Source organism: Perca flavescens, chromosome 23, assembly GCF_004354835.1.
Source record: "Perca flavescens isolate YP-PL-M2 chromosome 23, PFLA_1.0, whole genome shotgun sequence".
Classification (NCBI taxonomy): Eukaryota; Metazoa; Chordata; class Actinopteri; order Perciformes; family Percidae; genus Perca; species Perca flavescens.
The window spans coordinates 2225051-2246398 of record NC_041353.1 but is presented as its reverse complement, the minus strand read 5'-3'; the positions used below and the strand labels follow the sequence as shown (position 1 = coordinate 2246398).

Below are 21348 nucleotides of genomic sequence, written 5' to 3'. Positions count from 1 at the left end.
TAAATCTAAAAGACAAGAAATAAATAGCAAAACAACAAATTAGAAAGAAATATTTACACAAAAATAGAAAGAAATATATACAATAAAAGTACTGGTTATTGCACATGGTAACCAGTACTTTAAGTGTGTATATTTCTTTCTATTTTTCTGTATATATTTCCCTTTAACACCGTGTGTATATACATTTTGTGTGTATATTTCTTTCTAATTTGTTGTTTTGCTATTTATTTCTCATCTTTTAGATTTAGATTTATAATACTGGGTGAACTGCTGCTAAAAATGTCACGCCGCTGTGCCAGAGTGTACATAACTGCAGTTTATAGTTATCATTACTATCAGTCTCACACATCAACATGATAGCAAACGATGAGCCAGAAATAGTGCAGTTTCGGATTATAACCACTAGATGAGGCCATTGGCTGAGACATGGAGGCTGAAAGCACAGCTAGGCCTAAATATATATATCACAGTGACTAAAATCACAAATGTTTATTTATTTTTTTACAGGCAAATTCAAAACTTATATACAATACAGCTGAAGTTTGTTATCTGCAGCCACAACGCCTGATTGTGCAGACAAATCTCTGGGAGGACTGCTCTATATATGTTTGAATTTTAATTCATGTTTTAACATCTGTATTTAGTTTCCATAAGTCTGTTAGCTGATTTTACCAAGAGATGATCTAAAAAGACACTTTAAACTGTTTGTGAGATGCTTTCAAAAGGTGAAGATACGTATACAATCTGTCTTTTGTTGTTTTGGAGTCAAAGCTAAAAAAAAAAATATTAATTTATTAGCTTTTTTTTTTTACAAGTTTATTGGAAAGGTTTTCCCTCAGAACTTAGTTTGAAACATAATTCTGTATTATACGAACAATAACTCTTCTCTTCTAAATAATGTAGTGTTTGGAGCAGCGTAAAACTATAATGACTTGATATTTTTCAACCTTGATGAAAGCAATCCAAAATGACAAGTCAACTCGTCTTTACAGTTAAATTTAAGTTTTTAAAAATACATTATGAAAATAAATTAATCAACACTAGTTTGATTGATATTCCCTTGCGTACACAATACAAAAAAAATGTAAATTAAAATATGTAATAAAGACGTTTTTGCAAAATAACCAACTGTAATCAATACGTTTACATTGAATTCAATGGCACCTTGGTGCAAAAAAAGGGCAGCCACGTCACATTCTTGTAACGTTCTGAGACGCGCTGACGCGCTGACAATCAGCCAATGGGAGAGTGGGAACCGCACAGCAAAATTTGCATATCCCGGGCTTAAGAAGGAGCGGCGCAGTGGTTTCGTCACACAATTGTCGGTGAATACCAGAATTGTAACCATGCCTGAACCAGCAGTGAAAGCAGCGAAGAAGGGCTCCAAGAAGGCGGTGACAAAGACCGCCGGCAAGAAGGACAAGAAGAGGAGAAAGACCAGGAAGGAGAGCTACGCCATCTACGTCTATAAGGTGATGAAGCAGGTCCACCCCGACACCGGCATCTCCTCCAAGGCCATGGGCATCATGAACTCCTTTGTGAGCGACATCTTTGAGCGCATCGCCGGTGAGGCCTCCCGTCTGGCTCACTACAACAAGCGCTCCACCATCACTTCCCGGGAGATCCAGACCGCCGTGAGGCTGCTGCTCCCCGGGGAGCTGGCCAAGCACGCCGTGTCTGAGGGCACCAAGGCCGTCACCAAGTACACCAGCTCCAAGTAAACCGTCCCGCTGCCTTAATCCCATCAAACCAACGGCTCTTTTAAGAGCCACACACTTCGTCTTTAAGAGCAAAGCTCCTTTAAGTATGTTAACTGTTGATTTTAACGGTAAAGGTGAAGCTCTAGTGAGCCGTATAACTTGTATTGTGACGCGAAAACTTAACATGTTGTGACAATATACTATTGTGGCTGAACTATAAGTGAACCGTGCGGTTCCGGCATTGGAAGCCTGTGTTTCTTAATTTTGTAGTCAAACCTGATTAACAGACAACCTAATAAAACCTCAGTCATGTAAACCTGTTTTCCTCAGTTCAAAATGTGACCTTTTCAAAATGTTTATATATCAGAAATTTCAATTTTCTTTTTAATTAAAAAAAAAAGTAAAATAACTGGATCCCTACAATGCTCTTCACAAGTTAAATAAATTATTAGTACACTACTTTCATTGAATTTGGGTGTTTTAATTCAATTTGATTGCATTTAAAGAACATGAAATAACATTAAAGGGCTTCAAAAACGTCGAAAAAGGGACAAAAACATCTGGAAAATCTCCCAAAACGTCGGGTATTGGGATGACCGTGTCGAAAAGACGCTGAAAAACCAGACTCAGAAAAACTGTATAATCTACGGGAAGACAACACATAGGGTTAAAAGACCTAATTCTTGCCAATGTGTATAGATTTGATAAAGAAATGCAAATTTGCTCTAAACAATATATACCTTAGTTGAACTATGGGCAGTATTTCTTTTGATTATCAGTCTCACATACTTCATTTTCATTAAAGTGTCTTACCCTGTTTTATTTGCCGCTGGTGTTGGTATTATAACTCTTGTATAAATGTTTGTTTGCTATTAGGAAATGGTGTTTTATTATTTCACACATATTAAAGATTTACCTCAATATTAATGACGTTATGTTTTAAATGGCCTTCCGTCTGCTACTCAGAAGAAGTAATAAACATGTTAAAATGTAGTGATTTCTTCAGCATTGGTGAAGTATTGTGCCATTTTTGATTCTCAGTCATAGGTTTTTCAAAATGAAAGCAGTTGAGGCCTCAACGTCTCTTATATTTAGTATTTTACCTTCTTTAACGTCCTGGTTCTCATATTTATTTATTTAAACGTTTTAACATAACACCGTTTTGTCTGAGGGAACATGAGAACAACTCCACTGTGATGTTGTGCTTATGACAAAGTCTTGATTTGATTAATTGACCCTGCGTCCAAAAACAAAATGCAGAATAAAACATTCTCCTTAAATGTTATAAGTGAGAAGTGTATTTAACAACAGGGGAATTATTGTGTTGCATTTAGGAGTAGAAAAAGACATAGATTTACTTTATTGATCCCAAATTCTCTCACTCCCATTGCCACAAATTGTAAATGTCTTGTTGATTGGTGATAACACAGTACGGTTGTGTATTAGTGTTTAGTGAGACCAGTTAGCTTTTCTCAATAACAATGCCTAGGTCAGCACCATAGCTGTTCTATTGTCCTTCCCTTTCTATTGTTAGAAACACGTTTGCTGCTCAGCTGTCTTCAACTACATCCGCAGAAAGCCTTTTTTTCCCCACCTTCTTAAACCAATGGACAATATTGTATTAATTTGCTCTTTATCTTACCTAAATTGTATTTTCATGAAATGAAATTGCCCTTCTATAACTCTTGAAAAAGCACTTCTAAATACATACAAATTTAAATGTATTTTAGTAAACCCTTGTGTGTGTGTGTGTGTGTGTGTGTGTGTGTGTGTGTGTGTGTGTGTGTGTGTGTGTGTGTGTGTGTGTGTGTGTGTGTGTGTGTGTGTGTATAATTTAGCTCATGTTATGGTTTTGTATTATTGCACTAATGTCCTGTATCCTGTACTGTCTTTACTATTTTTCCCTTTGTTTGTGAATCTTGATGTTGCTTGTGCCAACATTTTGTTCTCAATAGTTGGATTTATTTATTTTTATAGCCTACTTCATTCTGGTACAATGAAGACATTAACATGTTTCACCCTGTCTTCAACTACGTCCGCAGAAAGCCTTTTTTTTTTTTCTTAAACCAATGGAGAATATTTTATTAATTTGCTCTTAATGTGACCTACATTTTATTTTCATGAAACTACTTTAGTAAACCCTTGTTTGTGTGTGGTTAAGTGTTTAAATGTGTGTATAGTTTATAAATTATTGTTTTGTATTATTGCACTAATGTCCTGTATATTGTCTTTCCTTTGTTTGTGAATCCTGATGTTTCTTGTGCCAACATTTTGAATACATTTGACCAGTGTAAACCGGTCAAAACCGGTAAGAAGCAGCGGGGCGGAGCAGAGGCTGCCTGTCTTCATCTACGTCCGCAGAAGGGCTTTATATATCGACGCTCTCCTCTGTTAAGCATCAGTTAACAAACTAGACTCTGACAGAATGAGTGGACGCGGAAAAGGAGGTAAAGGACTCGGGAAGGGAGGCGCCAAGCGTCACCGTAAAGTTCTCCGTGATAACATCCAGGGCATCACCAAGCCCGCCATCCGCCGGCTGGCTCGCCGCGGCGGAGTGAAGCGTATCTCCGGTCTCATCTACGAGGAGACCCGCGGTGTGCTCAAGGTCTTCCTGGAGAACGTGATCCGTGACGCCGTCACTTACACCGAGCACGCCAAGAGGAAGACTGTGACCGCCATGGATGTGGTTTACGCTCTGAAGAGACAGGGCCGCACCCTGTACGGCTTCGGAGGCTAAATTAACGACCTGACCTGATATAACGACAATCCAACGGCTCTTTTAAGAGCCACACACTTCTTCTTAAAGAGCCTATTTTCTGTCTTATTTTTTTTTTTTTGTGATTTAAGTCTCTTTTCCTGTAACACAATTTAAGAAGACACAATGTTTGCATGCAGTGTCGCAAGAGAGGAAAAGAAAAGGGGGGAAAAAAAAAAAAGTAAACTACACCAAAGGCAAATGTGCAAATTGGGCTATTAAAGTGCGTACAGTGCAAATAGTCTTTCATAAAGCGCATTCAAAGTGTTCATAAAGTGCTGTAGTTCAGGGTCAGAGTGCTCCAAGGAAGGACTTTAAACATACAGGCTTTAAAGCATAGAAAACCTGTTACTACAGTCTTACATCTCCGTCTGTTTTTAAGATATTCTAAATACACTCACACGCAAGTCAGCATTATATAATACATATTGAAATATCTTATATATGTTTTTAACTTTCATGAACACATTTCACTCATGTCTAGTTTAAACTACAGAAATTATAGTTACATTTGTGCTTTTTGCTCTCAAAAGACAATCAATACGAACTAATTGCCTTCCGTGTAACCCACAACTTCAGCGGAGATAATGTTTAAAGATTAGATGAACATTATTGATCTCACACCGGGATTCCTGAAAAAATCTAGTTCCCTGACCGGGAATCGAACCCGGGCCGCGGCGGTGAGAGCGCCGAATCCTGACCACTAGACCACCAGGGAAGCATATACTCAATTTGGGAGATGATCATTAGCAACATAGCGCAAGCTGTAAAGCATATAAAATCAGCCATATAAAGCTATATATAACTATAGTTTTCAATTTCAGTCTGTATATTAGATAAGGCACAGACACACACACACACACACACACACAAACAATATAGTACATATTGAAACACTGGAGAAATTCCTGAAAAGCCTAGTTCCCTGACCGGGAATCGAACCCGGGCCGCGGCGGTGAGAGCGCCGAATCCTAACCACTAGACCACCAGGGAAACATATATGGCACTTTTCAAACTGGGAAGTGATGAGCAGTAATACAGTTCAGGGTACTTATTGAAACATAAATTTGTGAAATCCTTAAAATAATAAACTTTTCTCTTTACGTACAATAGCAGAAGATGGAAATAAACGTGTTAGCTATCTATGATTGTTAGATTGCTAACGTTAACTCAAAACGCCATTCAAGTGACAGCCTTCGTTGTGTTTGATTGCTAACTTGTAGCTAGCAGCAGCAGCAGCAGTCATTTCAAAAACGTGTTAGCTATCTATGATTGTTTGATTGCTAACGTTAGCTCAAAAAGCCGTTAGCATCTTGTAGGCTACTTGTCGCAAAGCGACGCATGCGCGACTCAAATCTGTGCTCGACTCACATCGGGCAGTGACAGTGGTTGAACTTTGGTGCACTGTGACATGTCTGAATAAAAAGAAAAAAGTAAATACCGAACACACGTGGATCCACAAACGGAACGAGGCTTCCTTTCGTTTCAAAGACAGAAACATCGTCTCCACCAAATCACTACTGTTTGTCGTACAACAGGAGTCTTCAACGTTTTTTAAGCCAAGGACCCCTTAACTGATCGACAGATGGAGCAGGGAACCCCTACTACATATATTGTATAAAATGAAGGTGCATATTAAACTGGGCCTACAATAACGTATAGGGCGACATAAAGCATTATAGATACCTTTTTTTTGCATAGAATGCTAAGATATTCAAATAATAATTGTTGGCATGATTTTATAAATCATGTATTAATGTTAAACATACATGTTGTGGATGGCCTTAGTGACTACCTTACATATAGGCCAGTAAGCAGTGGGGATTTGTATGTGCTGATAATATGTTGGATTCATGTTAAGACTTTTCAATTTTTAAAAAAAACTTTCAAAAATTTACAATAATTTGGTGGCCCCCCTGCAGTGACTCTTAGGACCCCCCCTAGGGTCCCAGACCCTCTGTTGAAGATCTCTGTCCTACACAATGTCGCATGTAGCCTAGTGCAGCGTCTGATGTAAACACCGGACGCAGACGTGACATGCACTCAAATATTGGCGCACGTACGACGTAAATTTGCGCTCAGCCCGGCAGCGAGCACTGTCACTGAGTCGCGCATGCGTCACTTTGCAACAAGTAGCCTCCAAGATGCTAACAGCTTTTTGAGCTAACGCACAGTCTATGAGCTAACGTCAAAAATCATAAAACGTTTTTGAAATAACTGCTGCTGCTGCTGCTGCTGGCTACAAGTTAGCAATCAAACACAACAAAGGCTGTCACTTGAATGGCATTTTGAGCTAACGTTAGCAATCAAACACTCATAGATAGCTAACACGTTTTTGAAATGATTACCATCTTCTGCTATTGTATGTAAAGAGAAACATTTATTATTTTATGGATTTCACAAATTTCAGTATGACACGTTATGCCGTAAACCGCTTAAATCTGAGCATGCTTGACTCACATCTGCACTCGAATCACATCGGGCAGTGACAGCACAACAAATATAGTTGGGAATAGGACAACCTAGCGGCGAGCGCAGCGCATGCCGCGTACAATGTGAACGGCCCCTGCGCGGGTGCGACGGAGGAGTGGTGTGTTTCGTGATGGACAGCGGACTGGACTCTGAACTTCAGGCCTCAGTTTGGATTTCCGTTTCTACTATATGACCAGTAAGATCTTATCCCCTCCCATGGATTTGGAGGATCGTGTCTGATACACATTTTTTTTCTTTAAGACTGAGCTCCAACAGGTACCTGGTTGTGCACTACTAAATTTAAGAGACTATTGCTGCAGCAAAACTTAAAATGTGGTTTCTGGCCAGAACATATTTTGTTGACATATGTATTTTGGGGTGGGAAACGTGAGTGTAATATGCGTTATTGGACATTTTCAATAATACTATTTTCTTGAAAAGAGTTACTGTGTGTTTGTGTTTTCATTCTCTGTGTAAAGTCAATATACCATCGACAGCAGGAGGGGTCAAACTCATTTTCCCAGAGGGCCACACTGGAAAGAGAGAATCACACCGAGGGCCAGACATGGAGAGTTTGTTGACGTGCTGTTGTTGCTGCATGTCACTTTTAAAAAATATTTTGGTAGCTTTTTACCTCATTTTTGTTGTTTTTGTTTGCGACTTTTTTGTCACTCAGAAATTTGTCACATTTTTGTAAATTTCTTTCTTTTTCCGACATTTTTGGACGTTTTTTGTCGCATTTCTGTTGACATGCAGACCTACAAAAGTCATCAAAAGAGTTCCTTAGCCATCGTAGAATTTAGCAAATCGAGCAAAACAATGATACCTTTTTTTAACAACTTATTCTCAGCCTGAATATGAAAACTCTCTCTCTGCTTATGGGGGAATTTCTGAGTCTCAGAGTTGGAAAATCTGACATATTCTGCTTTGAATGTCACGTAATTGCAGTTTAAAAAACACTTTCCTGTGTTATTGGTTTGGTGCACAACTAGGTGGGCCAAAAGTTATTGTGAACCCAAACTGATATACGGGCCGGATCTAAATCTGCAAGGGGCCGGATTTGGCCCGCGGGCCTCGAGTTTGACACATTTGATCTACAGCCAAAGACAAATTAGTTGTTAAGTGTCAGTGCATTTGATATCTATCCTATCTAAAAGTATTGACGTAGTGATCCCAGACCTTGAGGTGTTTTTGCAGGTACGTGTTGAAGGCTGATTAGAACCTGGTTACAAAATCATGAAAATAAGTATACTCGAATTTTGAACATTGTATAAACACTGCTAGTACACAAATAATATCAAATAAACCGGGAAGCTGTGCAAATACATTTCCCAATGAAGGATTGAAACTTTCTTTGGTACTTTACCTGCATCATTACCCAATAATGCAACTATCTCTCACTTTCATTTATCACTGCAAATATTGCACTTTAGATACTATTTTTTATTGTTGGTTTTGAATTGCTTATTGTTCAAGTGTTTTACGAGTCTGTTACTGACAATGTCCTGTTTCTCTTAAGTGATGTGTAAAACATGATTTTCCCTTTGTGGGATAATAGTTTATTTTATTAGCGGTCTCCTCAAAATAAACACTGAATGCTGAACACAATTAGTTTATCATTACACACAACTAGAAGCAAAAGCACTTATTACTCAACATGGATGAGAAAGCTATCTGAATGGCTTGGGTTCTTCTTGGGTTACAGATGTCTAAAAACAAGTCCTAGCAGATTAAGGAATAGCTTCTTTCCCAAAGCTATGACAGTCTTAAATGAAGTTAAATATTTTAATGATGCAGTTTGCACTGTTACTCAGCACTTTATCCACATTACAATATTTATTATTCACTTATGTGTGGGTGAGTTATGGTTAGGATGTGCAATTAATGGTTGTAAAAGGAGTATATCTATCTCACTGGTGAATCAGACTGGAGTGGTTAATTCTAATAATTCAAGAATATTTGCTCATCAGCAAACTCTTAAAATGGGCGTAGTGGGTTACAAACCTGATATAACTACATTAACTTATAGCGAATTGTATAAGAACATGGAAGAGAAATAAGGATCATAGCTCTGAGTTGGAGGTGTGGTGGCTCTTAAAAGAGCCGTTGGGTTGTTTTTGAGCGGTCAGGGGAGTTTAAGCCCTCTCGCCGCGGATACGACGGGCCAGCTGGATGTCTTTGGGCATGATGGTGACCCTCTTGGCGTGGATGGCGCAGAGATTGGTGTCCTCGAAGAGGCCGACCAGGTAAGCCTCGCTGGACTCCTGCAGAGCCATGACGGCGGAGCTCTGGAAGCGCAGATCAGTCTTGAAGTCCTGAGCGATCTCCCTCACCAGGCGCTGGAAGGGCAGCTTGCGGATCAGCAGCTCGGTGGACTTCTGGTAACGACGGATCTCTCTCAGAGCCACGGTACCGGGCCTGTAACGGTGAGGTTTCTTCACTCCGCCGGTGGCCGGGGCGCTCTTACGGGCAGCCTTGGTGGCCAGCTGCTTCCTGGGAGCTTTGCCTCCGGTGGACTTACGAGCGGTCTGCTTGGTTCTTGCCATTGTGCTTCACTTCACTCACGAAAAGTAGCTGTGAATCTGGAGCGCCAGTCTTTGTTTATATAGCCAGAGCCGGCGCAGAGGCGACGCTGATTGGTCCAATGTGAGCTGGCGCAAAAGCGCCGCTGATTGGTTCAATGTTTGCGCGGGCTACAGCAGCTCAGCCATTGGACAAAGGGAATTTGAAAATTCAAACTTACCCGCTCATTTTAATCTATCGTTTAGTAAATGTGTAAAGCTTTGGGGTATTAACAACAGAACAGAAACACACTTATTTTACTTTAAGCACTAATTATAGGCAATATAATGAACTCTTCACTGACGAATTTAGTTTATTTAATTTCATTAAATAAACATGGTTTTGAATATCAGTGTGTTGTGAGAAAAATCATTTCGGAAACATTTAATATAAATTAAAACAGGTTAAGTGTGTTAACATGTTTCCACAGAGCTGTAGATTTGTTAATCAGTTATATATGTTGAATATAAAAAACACAAATGTCAACATCGGATATATAATTTATATTAAATAGTAAAACCTTTATGAATTATCATCATTACTACTACACTTATACACTTACACTTAACACTTATAAAACAATACACCAAAGGTCTTAACCATGCATAAAATATACTATACCTGCACTTCTGCCATTTATACCTTCATTCCACTTTAACTTACTATTACCATACTATTTATCTGGTATACAGCTCTGATGGAAAATTGCCAAAAGATTTGGGTGTGTCACTACATGAATTTAAACATTTTGTACTTACATCCATTATTAATCAAGATACATTTGTTCTTGTAACTATATTATACAGCTATTTTCACTGATACGGTCTGCATCTGGTTAGTTATCAAAACGGATACTTTTTGTGTGCAACAACTGATTAGGATCAATAGAAATCTGGATCTAAATACTTAACTATGAGATAAATCTACAGCTGAATAAAAAAATTGATACGCAGTGACTTTCTACCATAGCAGCTGTAAAGTCCCAAGGAACTGTTTTAGTGTGTTTGCAGACACCAAACTAACCTTTGTTTTATAAAGATATAATCGCAGGAGCGGACTGTTTTTACTTTTTGTCTTTAACAAACATTTCTTCTCACCATCAAACTGGTTTTGGCGAACTTCTGATGTATTTTCAAGCATTTAGGAGATGATTTACAAGGAAAAGACTCGCAGCAGTGCCTCACACAGCAGTAGTTTTGGAAGGTTTAAAGGCTTCACAATCAAAATACAAACCTATTTAATGCTTTATTTGACTTATATATGAAGATAAAGTCCTTCGCTATCAGTTCCAATAGATTTTACACTTTCTTTGCGCCTCCAGATGTGTATTTTATACATTTATTGGTGAAGAGAAAACACAAGTGACACGGTAATCGTGCTGCACTGGAGAGCGGCAGACTGGATTGTCTCTCCACGGTTCTCATGGTGTGTTTGAGTGTCTGTTTTAGTGTAACTCATTCAAAAATATGCTTATATTCAAGGAGGAAATATAATAGGAACTGAAGTTTAACTCAATAGCTGGTATAATAAGCTTTATATGTATAGTTATGAGCGGACTCATAACAAAAAGGTACAAAAGTGCAATGATTTCTCTTAAAATCAGATTATAAATAATGAGCTGAGACACCAAACAAACTATTAAAGTATGTACAATTGTTATAGTGCAAATATAAAATAAAGTAATGGGGAAAATGGCTCTTTATGGCATTTGGGTGGCTCTTAAAAGAGCCTTTTTATGGGTAAAGCAAACTTGTAGATTTACTTCTTTGCTGGTTTCTTGGCTGCAGCCTTCTTTGCGGGTTTGGCAGCTTTAGGTTTAACGACCTTCTTGGCGGCTTTCTTGGGGGTGACGGCCTTCTTGGGTGCAGCTGCCTTCTTGACCACCTTCTTTTTGGGGCTCTTTGTAGCCTTCTTGACCGGGGTCTTCTTCGCTACGGCGGTCTTCTTTGCCTTCTTGGGTGTTGTTGCCTTTGCCTTCTTGGCGGCTGCTGGCTTCTTAGCGGCGGCGGGCTTCTTCGCTGCCGGCTTCTTGGCTTTGGCTGCGGGTTTCTTCGCTGCTACCTTCTTGGGCTTCTCAGCGGGCTTGGCTGCCTTGAAGGACCCGGACGCACCGTTTCCCTTGGTCTGGGTGAGGGCTCCTTTGGCAACCAAAGCCTTCACGGCGCGTTTAATGAGGGCGGATTTGTGCTCGACGTCGAAGCCCTGAGCGCCCAACTCCTTCTTCAAAGCCACGTAAGAAATACCTTTACGTTCCTTGGAGGCAGTGACGGCCTTCAGGATGAGCTCGGCGGCGCCGGGACCGGTCTTCTTGGCCGGCTTGGCTGCCTTCTTCTTGGGTGCCTTAGTGGCCGGGGACGGTGCGGCGGGTGGAGCAACTGGAGCGACTTCTGCCATTGTGTTATCAAAGTGATCTTCTCGAGTAGTCTGAGATGACTGATAGAAAACTCCCAGCAATGAGTGGAACTTAAACACATCATGAGAACCGTAGAGAGACAATCTCGGTCTGCCGCTCAGCAGTGCAGCAGGAACACTTTTTCACTTGTGTTTTCTCGTCACCAATAAATGTATAAAATACACATCTGGAGGAAGTACTAAAGTGTAAAATTTAATGTAACTGATAGCGAAGAAGTTTATCTTCATGTATAAGTCAGATAAAGCTTTATAGATGTTTGTTTTTTGATTGGGAAGCCTTTAAACCTCCCAAAACTACTTCCGTGTGAGGCACTTCTGCGGGTCTTTTCCTTGTTATTTCTCTTCTAAATGCTTTAAAATACATCATAAGGTCACTAAAACCAGTTAGATGGTGAGAGGATAAGTTTGTTTAAAGACTCAACATAAAAACAGTCAGCTCTTGCTATTATATCTTTATAAAACAGGGGATAGTTTGGTGTGTGCAAACACACTGAAAAGTTCCTTGGGACTTTACATCTGCCATGATTGAAAGTCATTGTGCATGATTTGTTTTAAATCTTCTGTAGATTTGTTTTATATTTGAGACAAATCTACAAGTACTTCTTAGTCATTAAAGCCAATGCACATAACATTTACACTTTATTTCACTTTTTGACATTTACTTTGAGCAGATCTGTTCATCTGTTCTGCAGGAAACCCAGTCAACTGCACATGTGGCCCAAGGCCTGTATAAAGTTGGAGTGAATTACATTACGGTACTCAATTAAAAGATTAACATTTAAAGTGTATATGTAGCTTTAATGTGTATCAGCCTGGCACATGTCTTTGGATACAAGATTTTTGAAGGTATATTTTTAAATATAGGCCTAGTGACAGTTTCATGGTCTCATTTAGTTCTATCAACCTGACAAAAGAAATATTAAGTCACAGTCTCTGAAATGAAGTCAGCAAGTTGTTCCTAACCTAAAAAGTCAGGTAGAACTAGAAAGCCTTTATTGTCAAGGAAATTAAGAACTAATCCTGATCAGTGCAATAAAAATACATGAGAAAATACCACAAGGGCATAACAACTTCAGCAAACAAACAGTCTGCAGCCCACAACACAGGTTCTTAAACAATAATTAAAATTGTATGTAATGTTGCACTTGAATGAACGTAATGATTGAACTTCAATACATTTCTTTTTCGCACTACAACACACTTATTCTTACTACTCTTATAACGTTACTGTTTCTGCACTACAATGGTACTCTTAGCACACTACACATAGCTGTACATACTGTACATATCTGTCTATATGGTTCATACTGAATATCCACATTTGCATATACCTATATTATTCTTACTACTATTATCATGTTACTGCTGCTACATTGCACATTTCTGTACATGTTGTTCATACATTGTTCATATTACATAGTCATATTTATTATGCTCTTTAACTGCTAATACACTGCACATATTTATATTTAATTTAAATTACTCTAAACCACCTTCTGTAAACCAGCTGTATACTACTGTCTACACTGCACTATATTTTTTGTCTATACTTTGTATATCACATTGCACTTTTCTGATCTTTTTGCACTTCTGGTTGGACGCAAACTTCATTTCGTTGTCTTTGTACTCTGCACAATGACAAAGTTGAATCTAATCTAATGTACACACACTAGCTAGGGGTTGCCCCGTTAATGTTTTAATTAGTGGGACTATTATTGCTCTCTGAACTTGAACTTGGCTCCGCAGAACATGTCTAAACTGCTCAGTGGGATTTTGAATCAGATCCAGATCAGGTAAAGGTGCTCTTAGTAACCTGGTGTAACAAACTGCAATCTGACATCTTATACAGCGGTGCTTTTCGACCTTGTTAAAATGAAGCAATATCTTCTTGTGGTTATTCATCACAGATAATGGCCTCATAGTTTAACGGTGAATTATCAGCAGTTGAAGCAAAGACTGTTTCAGATTGTTTCAGATGGATTTTAGAGGCCCCAAACCAGAAAAACCCACAACATTTTGTTTAAAGTTTGTTTTATTTAAAATTCTAAATAAAGTTGCACTCATTAAATTTCCCCTCAGACCTTAGGTGATGCTGGTTGTACATTTTGGAGGGTGGATGGTTAGCTTGTGCATTTCTGTTAGTTTTTTGCCATTTGCACACATACTGTATACAGTATGTGTGCAAATGGCAAAAAACTAACAGATACTAACAGTATATATATATATATATATATATATATATATATATATATATATATATATATATAATGTCAGGTCATGTGCAGTAACATAAACAATATGAGTAAACCAGCCGGTTGGGGCGTCTCGGTTCTTATCTTTTTTTTTTATAAAGAGCTTTATTAAATTTTTTCAAAATTACAGGTTATACACCAAACAACATCACAATATACAATAAAACAATGCTTTTACCAAATTACAAGTTATACATTAAACATCACAATATACCAAAAGAGAGGAAAAGAAAAGAAAAAAAAAAAAAAATGTAAACGACACTAGAGGCAAATGTGCAAATTGGGCTATTAAAGTGCGTATCAGTGCAAATAGTCTTTCATGAAGTGCATTCAAAGTCTTCATAAAGTGCTGTAGTTCACAGGGTCAGAGTGCTCCAAGGAAGGAGCTGTTTTTTGTCCATAGTTCTTCTCTTGAGCTCAGTGATCACTTGTTTGCACACCTCATCGCTGTTTATAACAGTCTGTTGTATAGTCATACAACATCTAGTTTTCCACAGCTTAAAACAAACAATACATATGATTACTTGTAATAGTTCCTTGTGTTTCTCTGGTAGTTTTTCTTCCATTATACAGTACATGACAGATTTATATGAAAGATCAATATTTACACCATACACTCCTAATTCGTCCCAGACCTCTTTAGCTCTAGAGCAGTCCATCAATAGATGCTGCTGTGTAACATCTTCATTGCAATTAGTCATGGGACATTTTTTTTGTTTTTACATAACAACTCCAAGAAATTATTTTCAGTGGTTATGAGGAGCAATATGAGAGAGAAATTTGGTAATCATGCGTCTTTCAAACATGACCTGCGCGAAAGAGAAAAAAAAATTGTATGCGTCATGTAGGCTACCCAGCACTTCTGGAAATGTAGGCCTACTTCCAATGAACTTACCCGTATCTCCATCTGGAAAATAATTTTATTTGTATTTTTAACTTACCGTTGGACACGCCTCGGCATGAGACGGGATGGCTTGACATGGGACGCTGCAGCCATACCTGCCTCCCGTTTATTTCCTCATCAGCCCTGCACCATATATATTAGTCGATTAGGTGCGTGTGTCCCTGGTGGTCTAGTGGTTAGGATTCGGCGCTCTCACCGCCGCGGCCCGGGTTCGATTCCCGGTCAGGGAACTCGTTTTTGTGGATGGCAGTAGCTTAGTCCATAGGCAGTTGGGTTAGGAACCGGAGGGTCGCCTGTCACACTGTCACACTACCGAAGTAGTGGAGTGTGCCAAGGTGAGCCACGCATCAAACCCCCAACACATTAGTGTGATAGCATGTATAGGTCCTGAGCATGTTTGTAATTCATGCCTATATGGTTCTTATAAGGCCTGTGTTTAATGTGTGTGCAACTGTAGCCTACTAACAGAGTAACCTACAGTTGCTTTATCCTCGCTGGATAAATAAAGGCATTCTTCTTCTTCTTCTTCTTCTTCTTCTTCTTCTTCCCCCAGCCAGTTTTCAGATTGTTGAAGTTTCTGTTGTGAAGTTTCTGTTGTGAAGTTGCACTCATTAAATTTCCCCTCAGACCTTAGGTGATGCTGGTTGTACATTTTGGAGGGTGGATGGTTAGCTTGTGCATCTCTGTTAGTTTTTTACTATTTGCTTTCGAGCCACCTGTAGGCTACCTATCGGTATCTTGACTGATTCCAGAAGACTCGTTTACTGCCTTTGGTTTATGAGTCTTGTTACCTTTAGATGTAAATTATTATGTCACATAGTGGCTAGCCAAGATGAACAGATGCATCTTGTCCTGTATCCTCCCATTTTTGTCCCTGCTTCATTATGAACAATATTTAAGTGTGTGCTTGCATATTGTTTGGCAGTCAACTCCTGCACTTGCTGCGACTTGTGCACGGCTTGATTCCATATATGCGTATCATGAATAAATCAGATAACAGACAAGTTCTTTATCGAATCTTTATTAAGCTGCTCAAAATTCAAAACAAGACAAGTTTTTCTTGCAACAGGCTGTATATGTTGTGGCAGGTGACCACTAGATGGCAGTATCCGTTCTGTAATACAACAAGGACTTCTGTTTTATTAGAATTAAGCTCAAGAAAATGTATCAAGACATCCAGGTAATTAAGAGTCAGCCGTGTATGGAGCAATAGGAGTGCCATGAAAAAGAATAAGTCTCTCAAATTATAAGAAAATAAATGTGGAAATATTAAGAGAAATAAAAGTATAAATGAGTAAATAATACAAAAAATGCCTAACCCTAATATACATGGAGACTGTAATTAATTTGACTCACAAAGCACTGTGGTCTGGTATGTCTCTTTAAGGCTAGACCGACAGTAAAAATAAGAGATGTTACCATGAAATTCCCCCAGCTGATTACTTACATTTTGAGTGTTTTATGTATGATTTTTTATTTAAATGTTATGAATAATATTTTCAAATGATACATCCCACAAACCTGCATCTAAGTGTATTACATATGTACAGGACAACTACATTATATTTGTACATGTTGTTCATACATTGTTCATATTACATAGTCATAGTTTGCTTGTATAAGGTAACTGCTAATACACTGCATATATTTATATTTAATTTATAATTCTAATAATTAAGTTATATTATATATTTATATTACTAAACCACCTTCTGTAAACCAACTGTATGATACTGTCCACACTGCACTATATTTCTTGTCCTGTCTATGCACCACCTGTCTATTCCTGTCTATACTTTGCAGTACCCAGGGCCCTCATATGAGGAGGGCCCAAAAAGATGCTAGAATGAATAGCTGTGGATGCGAGGAGAGGCCCATAGAAAATGCATTTCTACAGGGCCCAGAATTTGTGCTACGCCCCTGATACTTTTGTATATCACATTGCACTTTTCTGCTCTTTTTGCACTTCTGGTTGGACGCAAACTTCATTTTGTTGTCTTTGTACTCTGCATAATGACAATAAAGTTGAATCTAATCTAATCTAACATTTACAAAGGGAGGTATACAGTAAAAACTGGCAACTGAGTGCGATTCTTCCGCCTATTTTCCCCTAGGTTAGGTTAGTCTCTTAAAATGGATACCCTACTGGGGCGTATAGGCCCTATCATATAGGCCTACTGCATAGGCCCCCTACAAAGATTCTCCAGCCATCTCAGCTCTGAGCAAGCCTCAGCTGTCCCCAAGCGTGGCCTGTCCTCTTGACATCGCCGTCAAGGTCTTGCCGTCAGCTGTCTTGCCGCCAGCTGTCCCTGGGTCAACCTCTCTTCCTTTTCCAGTACTGCACTTAAGTCCAAATGTTGACTTGTACTTTACTTGAGTCTTATCTTTTCATGCCACTTTCTACTTCTACTCTGCTTCCGTTACAGCTTTAGTTACTAGTTACTTTAGTTACTCCTCTACATTCATCTGTTACAGCTTTAGTTACTAGTTACTTTAGTTACTCCACTACATTCATCTGTTCCAGCTTTAGTTACTAGTTACAGTACTTTAGTTACTCCACTACATTCATCTTGTACAGCTTTAGTTACTTTACACATTAAGATTCCTGCACACAGAACACATGTAGTTTATAAATCTGATGTCTGATTCTAAAGTAAACTAGCCGACAATATAACGGACTACAAGTCACGCTGAGATGATGAGACCATTAAACACACAACTGGTTGGATACTTTACACTTTCTAAAAGTGAGGGTGGTTCTTTACTTTTAATACTTTAATTTTCCTGATGATACATACACACTTTTACAGAATTAACATTTTCACTGCAGGACTTTTAGTTGTAACAAAGTATTTTTACAGTGAGGTATTAGTACTTTTACTGCAGTAAAGGATCTGAATCCTTCTTCCACCGCTGCTTATTTTACTCAATTTCCTTTCGGACATTTATGGTTGTATTTGTATATAAAGTATGACACCATGACAGCTATTTAACCAAAATATGTGTATTGAATATGTTATTAGACCCTGTGTGGAGGCGTCTCTTCCTAATTGCATAATTTGTTTGTTTTTAAAGTCTGTAAAAGTTAATGAACAAGAATATAGCTTAAACAATGAAGTCTGGTGTTGACAGTGTGTGGGAGCTAATCTGTGACCTAATGAGTTAGGGGCTGTGTAAGAGCCTTTGTGTCCTTACAGTGTTACATCTAGCTGTCTAACACATTTGAGATTGTAGGCCTAATATGATCTAATCTAATCTAATCAATGTGGTTCTATCAGAAATGAGACTGCTAAACACACTGTGTCAGGATGTGTAGAAGTGTTAAACTCAGCCAGTGGCCTAAATCCCAACATGAGTGGGTTTGCAGATCCCAAAACCAGGTCTTTTAATGAAACAATATTTGCAAGAGTTGACTGTTTTTAAATGGAGTCTCTGAACAATTATGTATTCTCTCTTTCAAACTCTTTTAAGTGAACTTCTGTTGTATTTTAAAGCATTTGGGAGAGAGATTACAAGCAAAGACCCACAGCACTGCCTCACACGGCAGTAGTTGGGAGGTTTAAAGGCCTAAGTAATGTAATAAATATAATGTATGTATACACATAATAAATGCATGATACACATTAAAGCAATACGTTGACCCTTTACACATTATCATGGCAGATATATACATATATGTGTATATATGTATAATTATATAATGTCATTCACTCCAACTGTATACAGGCCTTGGGCCACATAAACAGCTCATACTGGGTTGCTGCAGAATAGATGAACAGATATTCTCAAAGTAAATAGAAAATGTGAAATAAGATATTCCTTTCATGTGCATTAACTTTAATGACTGAAAAATACGTTTTGGTCGTCTCACCTATAAATGAAATCTAAAGCAGAATAAAACAAATGACAGAAATTGACTTTCCACCATGGCAGCTGTGAAGTACCAAGGAACTTTTGAGTGTGTTTGCAGATGCCAAACTAACCTCTGTTTCTTACAGATATAATAGCAGGAATATATATTTTTTACCTCAAGTCTCTAAACAAATATGTGCTCTCACTATCTAACTGGTTTTAGTGAACTTGCGGTGTATTTTAAAGAATTTAAGAGAGAAATGAGAAGGAAAAACCCCGCAGCGGTGCCTCACACGGCAGTAGTTATGGCAGGTTTAAAGCCTTCCTTATCAATAAACAAACATCTGCAACGCTAAATTGGACTCACATGTGAAGAGAAACTCCTTTGCTATCAGTTCCCTTAAATTTAACACTTTAGTTGTTCCTCCAGATGTGTATTTTATACATTTATTGGTGAAGAGAAAACACAAGTGGCACAGTATTCCTGCTGCACTGGTGAGCTGCAGGCTGGGTTGAGTCTCCACGGTTCTCATGGTGTGTTTAAGTGTCTGTCTTTGCTGTGAGTCCGGTACCAGTCACCACAGACTACTCGAGAAGATTATTCGATATCACACAATGGCAGAAGTCGCTCCAGCAGTTGCACCGGCCCCGGCGAAGTCCCCCAGGAAGAAAGCAGCCAAGCCGGCCAAGAAGTCCGGTCCCGGCGCCGCCGAGCTCATCCTGAAAGCTGTCGCCGCCTCCAAGGAACGCAAGGGTATTTCCTACGTGGCTCTGAAGAAGGAGTTGGGCGCCAAGGGCTACGACGTAGAGCACAACAATGCCCACGTCAAGCGCGCCATCAAGGCTTTGGTGTTGAAAGGAGCTCTCACCCAGACCAAGGGAACCGGGGCTTCCGGGTCCTTCAAGGCAGCCAAGCCCGCTGAGAAGCCCAAGAAGGTAGCAGCGAAGAAACCCGCAGCCAAAGCCAAGAAGCCGGCAGCGAAGAAGCCCGCCGCCGCTAAGAAGCCAGCAGCCGCCAAGAAGACTGCCGTCGCCAAAAAGCCAAAAGCGGTCAAGGCAACCCCCAAGAAGGCGAAGAAACCTGCGGCCAAGAAGGCTACAAAGAGCCCTAAGAAGGTGGCCAAGAAGGCGGCAACCCCCAAAAAGGCAGCACCCAAGAAGGTTGCACCCAAGAAAGCCGCCAAGAAGGTCGTCAAACCCAAAGCGGCAAAACCCGCAAAGAAAGCTGCAGCCAAGAAACCAGCAAAGAAGTAAACTCTTCACATTTGAACATACTCAACCAACGGCTCTTTTAAGAGCCACCAAAATCCACCAAAAAGAGCCCTTTTCCTGAATCTGTGTATGTGTGGTTGTTTCAGCACGTTATTTAAATGTATTGTCAAATGCCAAACCATTACAGAGAACCAGCCCTTATAAACATGAGGATTGGACAAGATATGCAACTAAAAATAAGAATCTAAGACCTAGATGCGTGTAATAAAAGTTAAAAAACTGGTGATGAAACATGGCATAAAATTCATATTTGTGGTAGACCTATTGAAAAGTGAACTAAGATGCAATCTAAACAGGCATGTAGTGAATGTACATCTATGTTAAATAATTATGCAGTGATAAACAGGTAGCAAAACCTTATGAGAAGTTAAAGTAATAATATAGTAAATCAAGTCCTGTGTAAAATAGTGGAAAGCATATACTATATTACACTTAATGGTTAAACAGTGGTGGAAAGTAGATTTACTAAAGTACACTTTTGACTTCTTGTATTATACTTGAGTATTTCCATCTTATGTAAATTCAACTCCATTACATCTCTAATGCAAATTCAACTCCATTACATCTTTAATGCAAATATTGTACTTTTTACTGCACTACATTTATCTTATGATTACAGGTAATGGTTATTTAAAAAAAAAAACACAAGATGCCTAGATTATATGATGCAGTACTGTGCGACTAAACTATCCAGTGGGATTCAAAGTATCTAAAATGTGCCCTAACTAAATATTGCAAACACATTTGCTAGTAATAAAAACAGATTAATATAATATTCTATAATTACATAACACTTACACATAATTACCATAGTACTTTTGATACTTGTAAGTACAATTTGCTGCTAATAGTACATTACAGGATTGCATGAATAAGGTATGCTGTCATTTGTGACATGTAACTAAGTGTACATTTACCTATGTATCGTACTTCAGTACATATTGAGGTTATCATGTTCTCTGACCGATTTAAACGTCTACTCCTCTACATGTATTTGACAGCTTAGTTAGTAGTAGTAGAGGGAGATTTAAAGGTTTAATGGATTAAGATTTAAAAGAACTTGTGACACCAATTTTTCACTATTTTTTACAAACCAAAACAATCAATCAATCAATCAATAAATGCAAATTTATTCAGAATGAAAATAATCATTAGTTTATAGGTCAA

At 38.7% G+C, this 21348-nt stretch overlaps 5 protein-coding genes and 3 non-coding genes across 8 annotated transcripts; 4 read left to right on the top strand and 4 right to left on the bottom strand.

The window, feature by feature from the left end:
• The first annotated feature begins 1330 nt into the window (after nt 1–1330).
• LOC114549971 (histone H2B 1/2) lies at nt 1331–2018 on the top strand. The gene has a single exon (XM_028570346.1). It carries the CDS (start codon nt 1347–1349, stop codon nt 1719–1721), a length of 375 nt encoding a protein of 124 aa, XP_028426147.1. The 5' UTR covers nt 1331–1346; the 3' UTR covers nt 1722–2018.
• A 2026-nt stretch (nt 2019–4044) lies between these two features.
• Nucleotides 4045–4500, top strand: LOC114550001 (histone H4). Its single transcript, XM_028570417.1, has one exon. The coding sequence runs from the start codon at nt 4126–4128 to the stop codon at nt 4435–4437; it is 312 nt and encodes a 103-aa protein (XP_028426218.1). The 5' UTR covers nt 4045–4125; the 3' UTR covers nt 4438–4500.
• Nucleotides 4501–5101: 601 nt separating this feature from the next.
• On the bottom strand, nt 5102–5173 carry trnae-cuc (transfer RNA glutamic acid (anticodon CUC)). Its single transcript has one exon. It is a non-coding gene; the product is annotated as a tRNA-Glu (tRNA).
• Nucleotides 5174–5376: 203 nt separating this feature from the next.
• Nucleotides 5377–5448, bottom strand: trnae-cuc (transfer RNA glutamic acid (anticodon CUC)). The gene has a single exon. It is a non-coding gene; the product is annotated as a tRNA-Glu (tRNA).
• Nucleotides 5449–8972: 3524 nt separating this feature from the next.
• On the bottom strand, nt 8973–9552 carry LOC114549880 (histone H3). Its single transcript, XM_028570169.1, has one exon. It carries the CDS (start codon nt 9471–9473, stop codon nt 9063–9065), a length of 411 nt encoding a protein of 136 aa, XP_028425970.1. The 5' UTR covers nt 9474–9552; the 3' UTR covers nt 8973–9062.
• A 1042-nt stretch (nt 9553–10594) lies between these two features.
• Nucleotides 10595–11910, bottom strand: LOC114550233 (histone H1-like). Its single transcript, XM_028570872.1, has one exon. It carries the CDS (start codon nt 11881–11883, stop codon nt 11248–11250), a length of 636 nt encoding a protein of 211 aa, XP_028426673.1. The 5' UTR covers nt 11884–11910; the 3' UTR covers nt 10595–11247.
• Nucleotides 11911–15215: 3305 nt separating this feature from the next.
• On the top strand, nt 15216–15287 carry trnae-cuc (transfer RNA glutamic acid (anticodon CUC)). The gene has a single exon. It is a non-coding gene; the product is annotated as a tRNA-Glu (tRNA).
• Nucleotides 15288–19493: 4206 nt separating this feature from the next.
• Nucleotides 19494–20394, top strand: LOC114550236 (histone H1-like). The gene has a single exon (XM_028570879.1). It carries the CDS (start codon nt 19525–19527, stop codon nt 20161–20163), a length of 639 nt encoding a protein of 212 aa, XP_028426680.1. The 5' UTR covers nt 19494–19524; the 3' UTR covers nt 20164–20394.
• The last annotated feature ends 954 nt before the right edge of the window (nt 20395–21348 follow it).

Coding starts and splice junctions, on each gene's coding strand:
- LOC114550233 (XM_028570872.1), bottom strand. CDS start 11,883: ATGGCAGAAGTCGCTCCAGTTGCTCCACCCGCCGCACCGTCCCCGGCC.
- LOC114549971 (XM_028570346.1), top strand. CDS start 1,347: ATGCCTGAACCAGCAGTGAAAGCAGCGAAGAAGGGCTCCAAGAAGGCG.
- LOC114550236 (XM_028570879.1), top strand. CDS start 19,525: ATGGCAGAAGTCGCTCCAGCAGTTGCACCGGCCCCGGCGAAGTCCCCC.
- LOC114550001 (XM_028570417.1), top strand. CDS start 4,126: ATGAGTGGACGCGGAAAAGGAGGTAAAGGACTCGGGAAGGGAGGCGCC.
- LOC114549880 (XM_028570169.1), bottom strand. CDS start 9,473: ATGGCAAGAACCAAGCAGACCGCTCGTAAGTCCACCGGAGGCAAAGCT.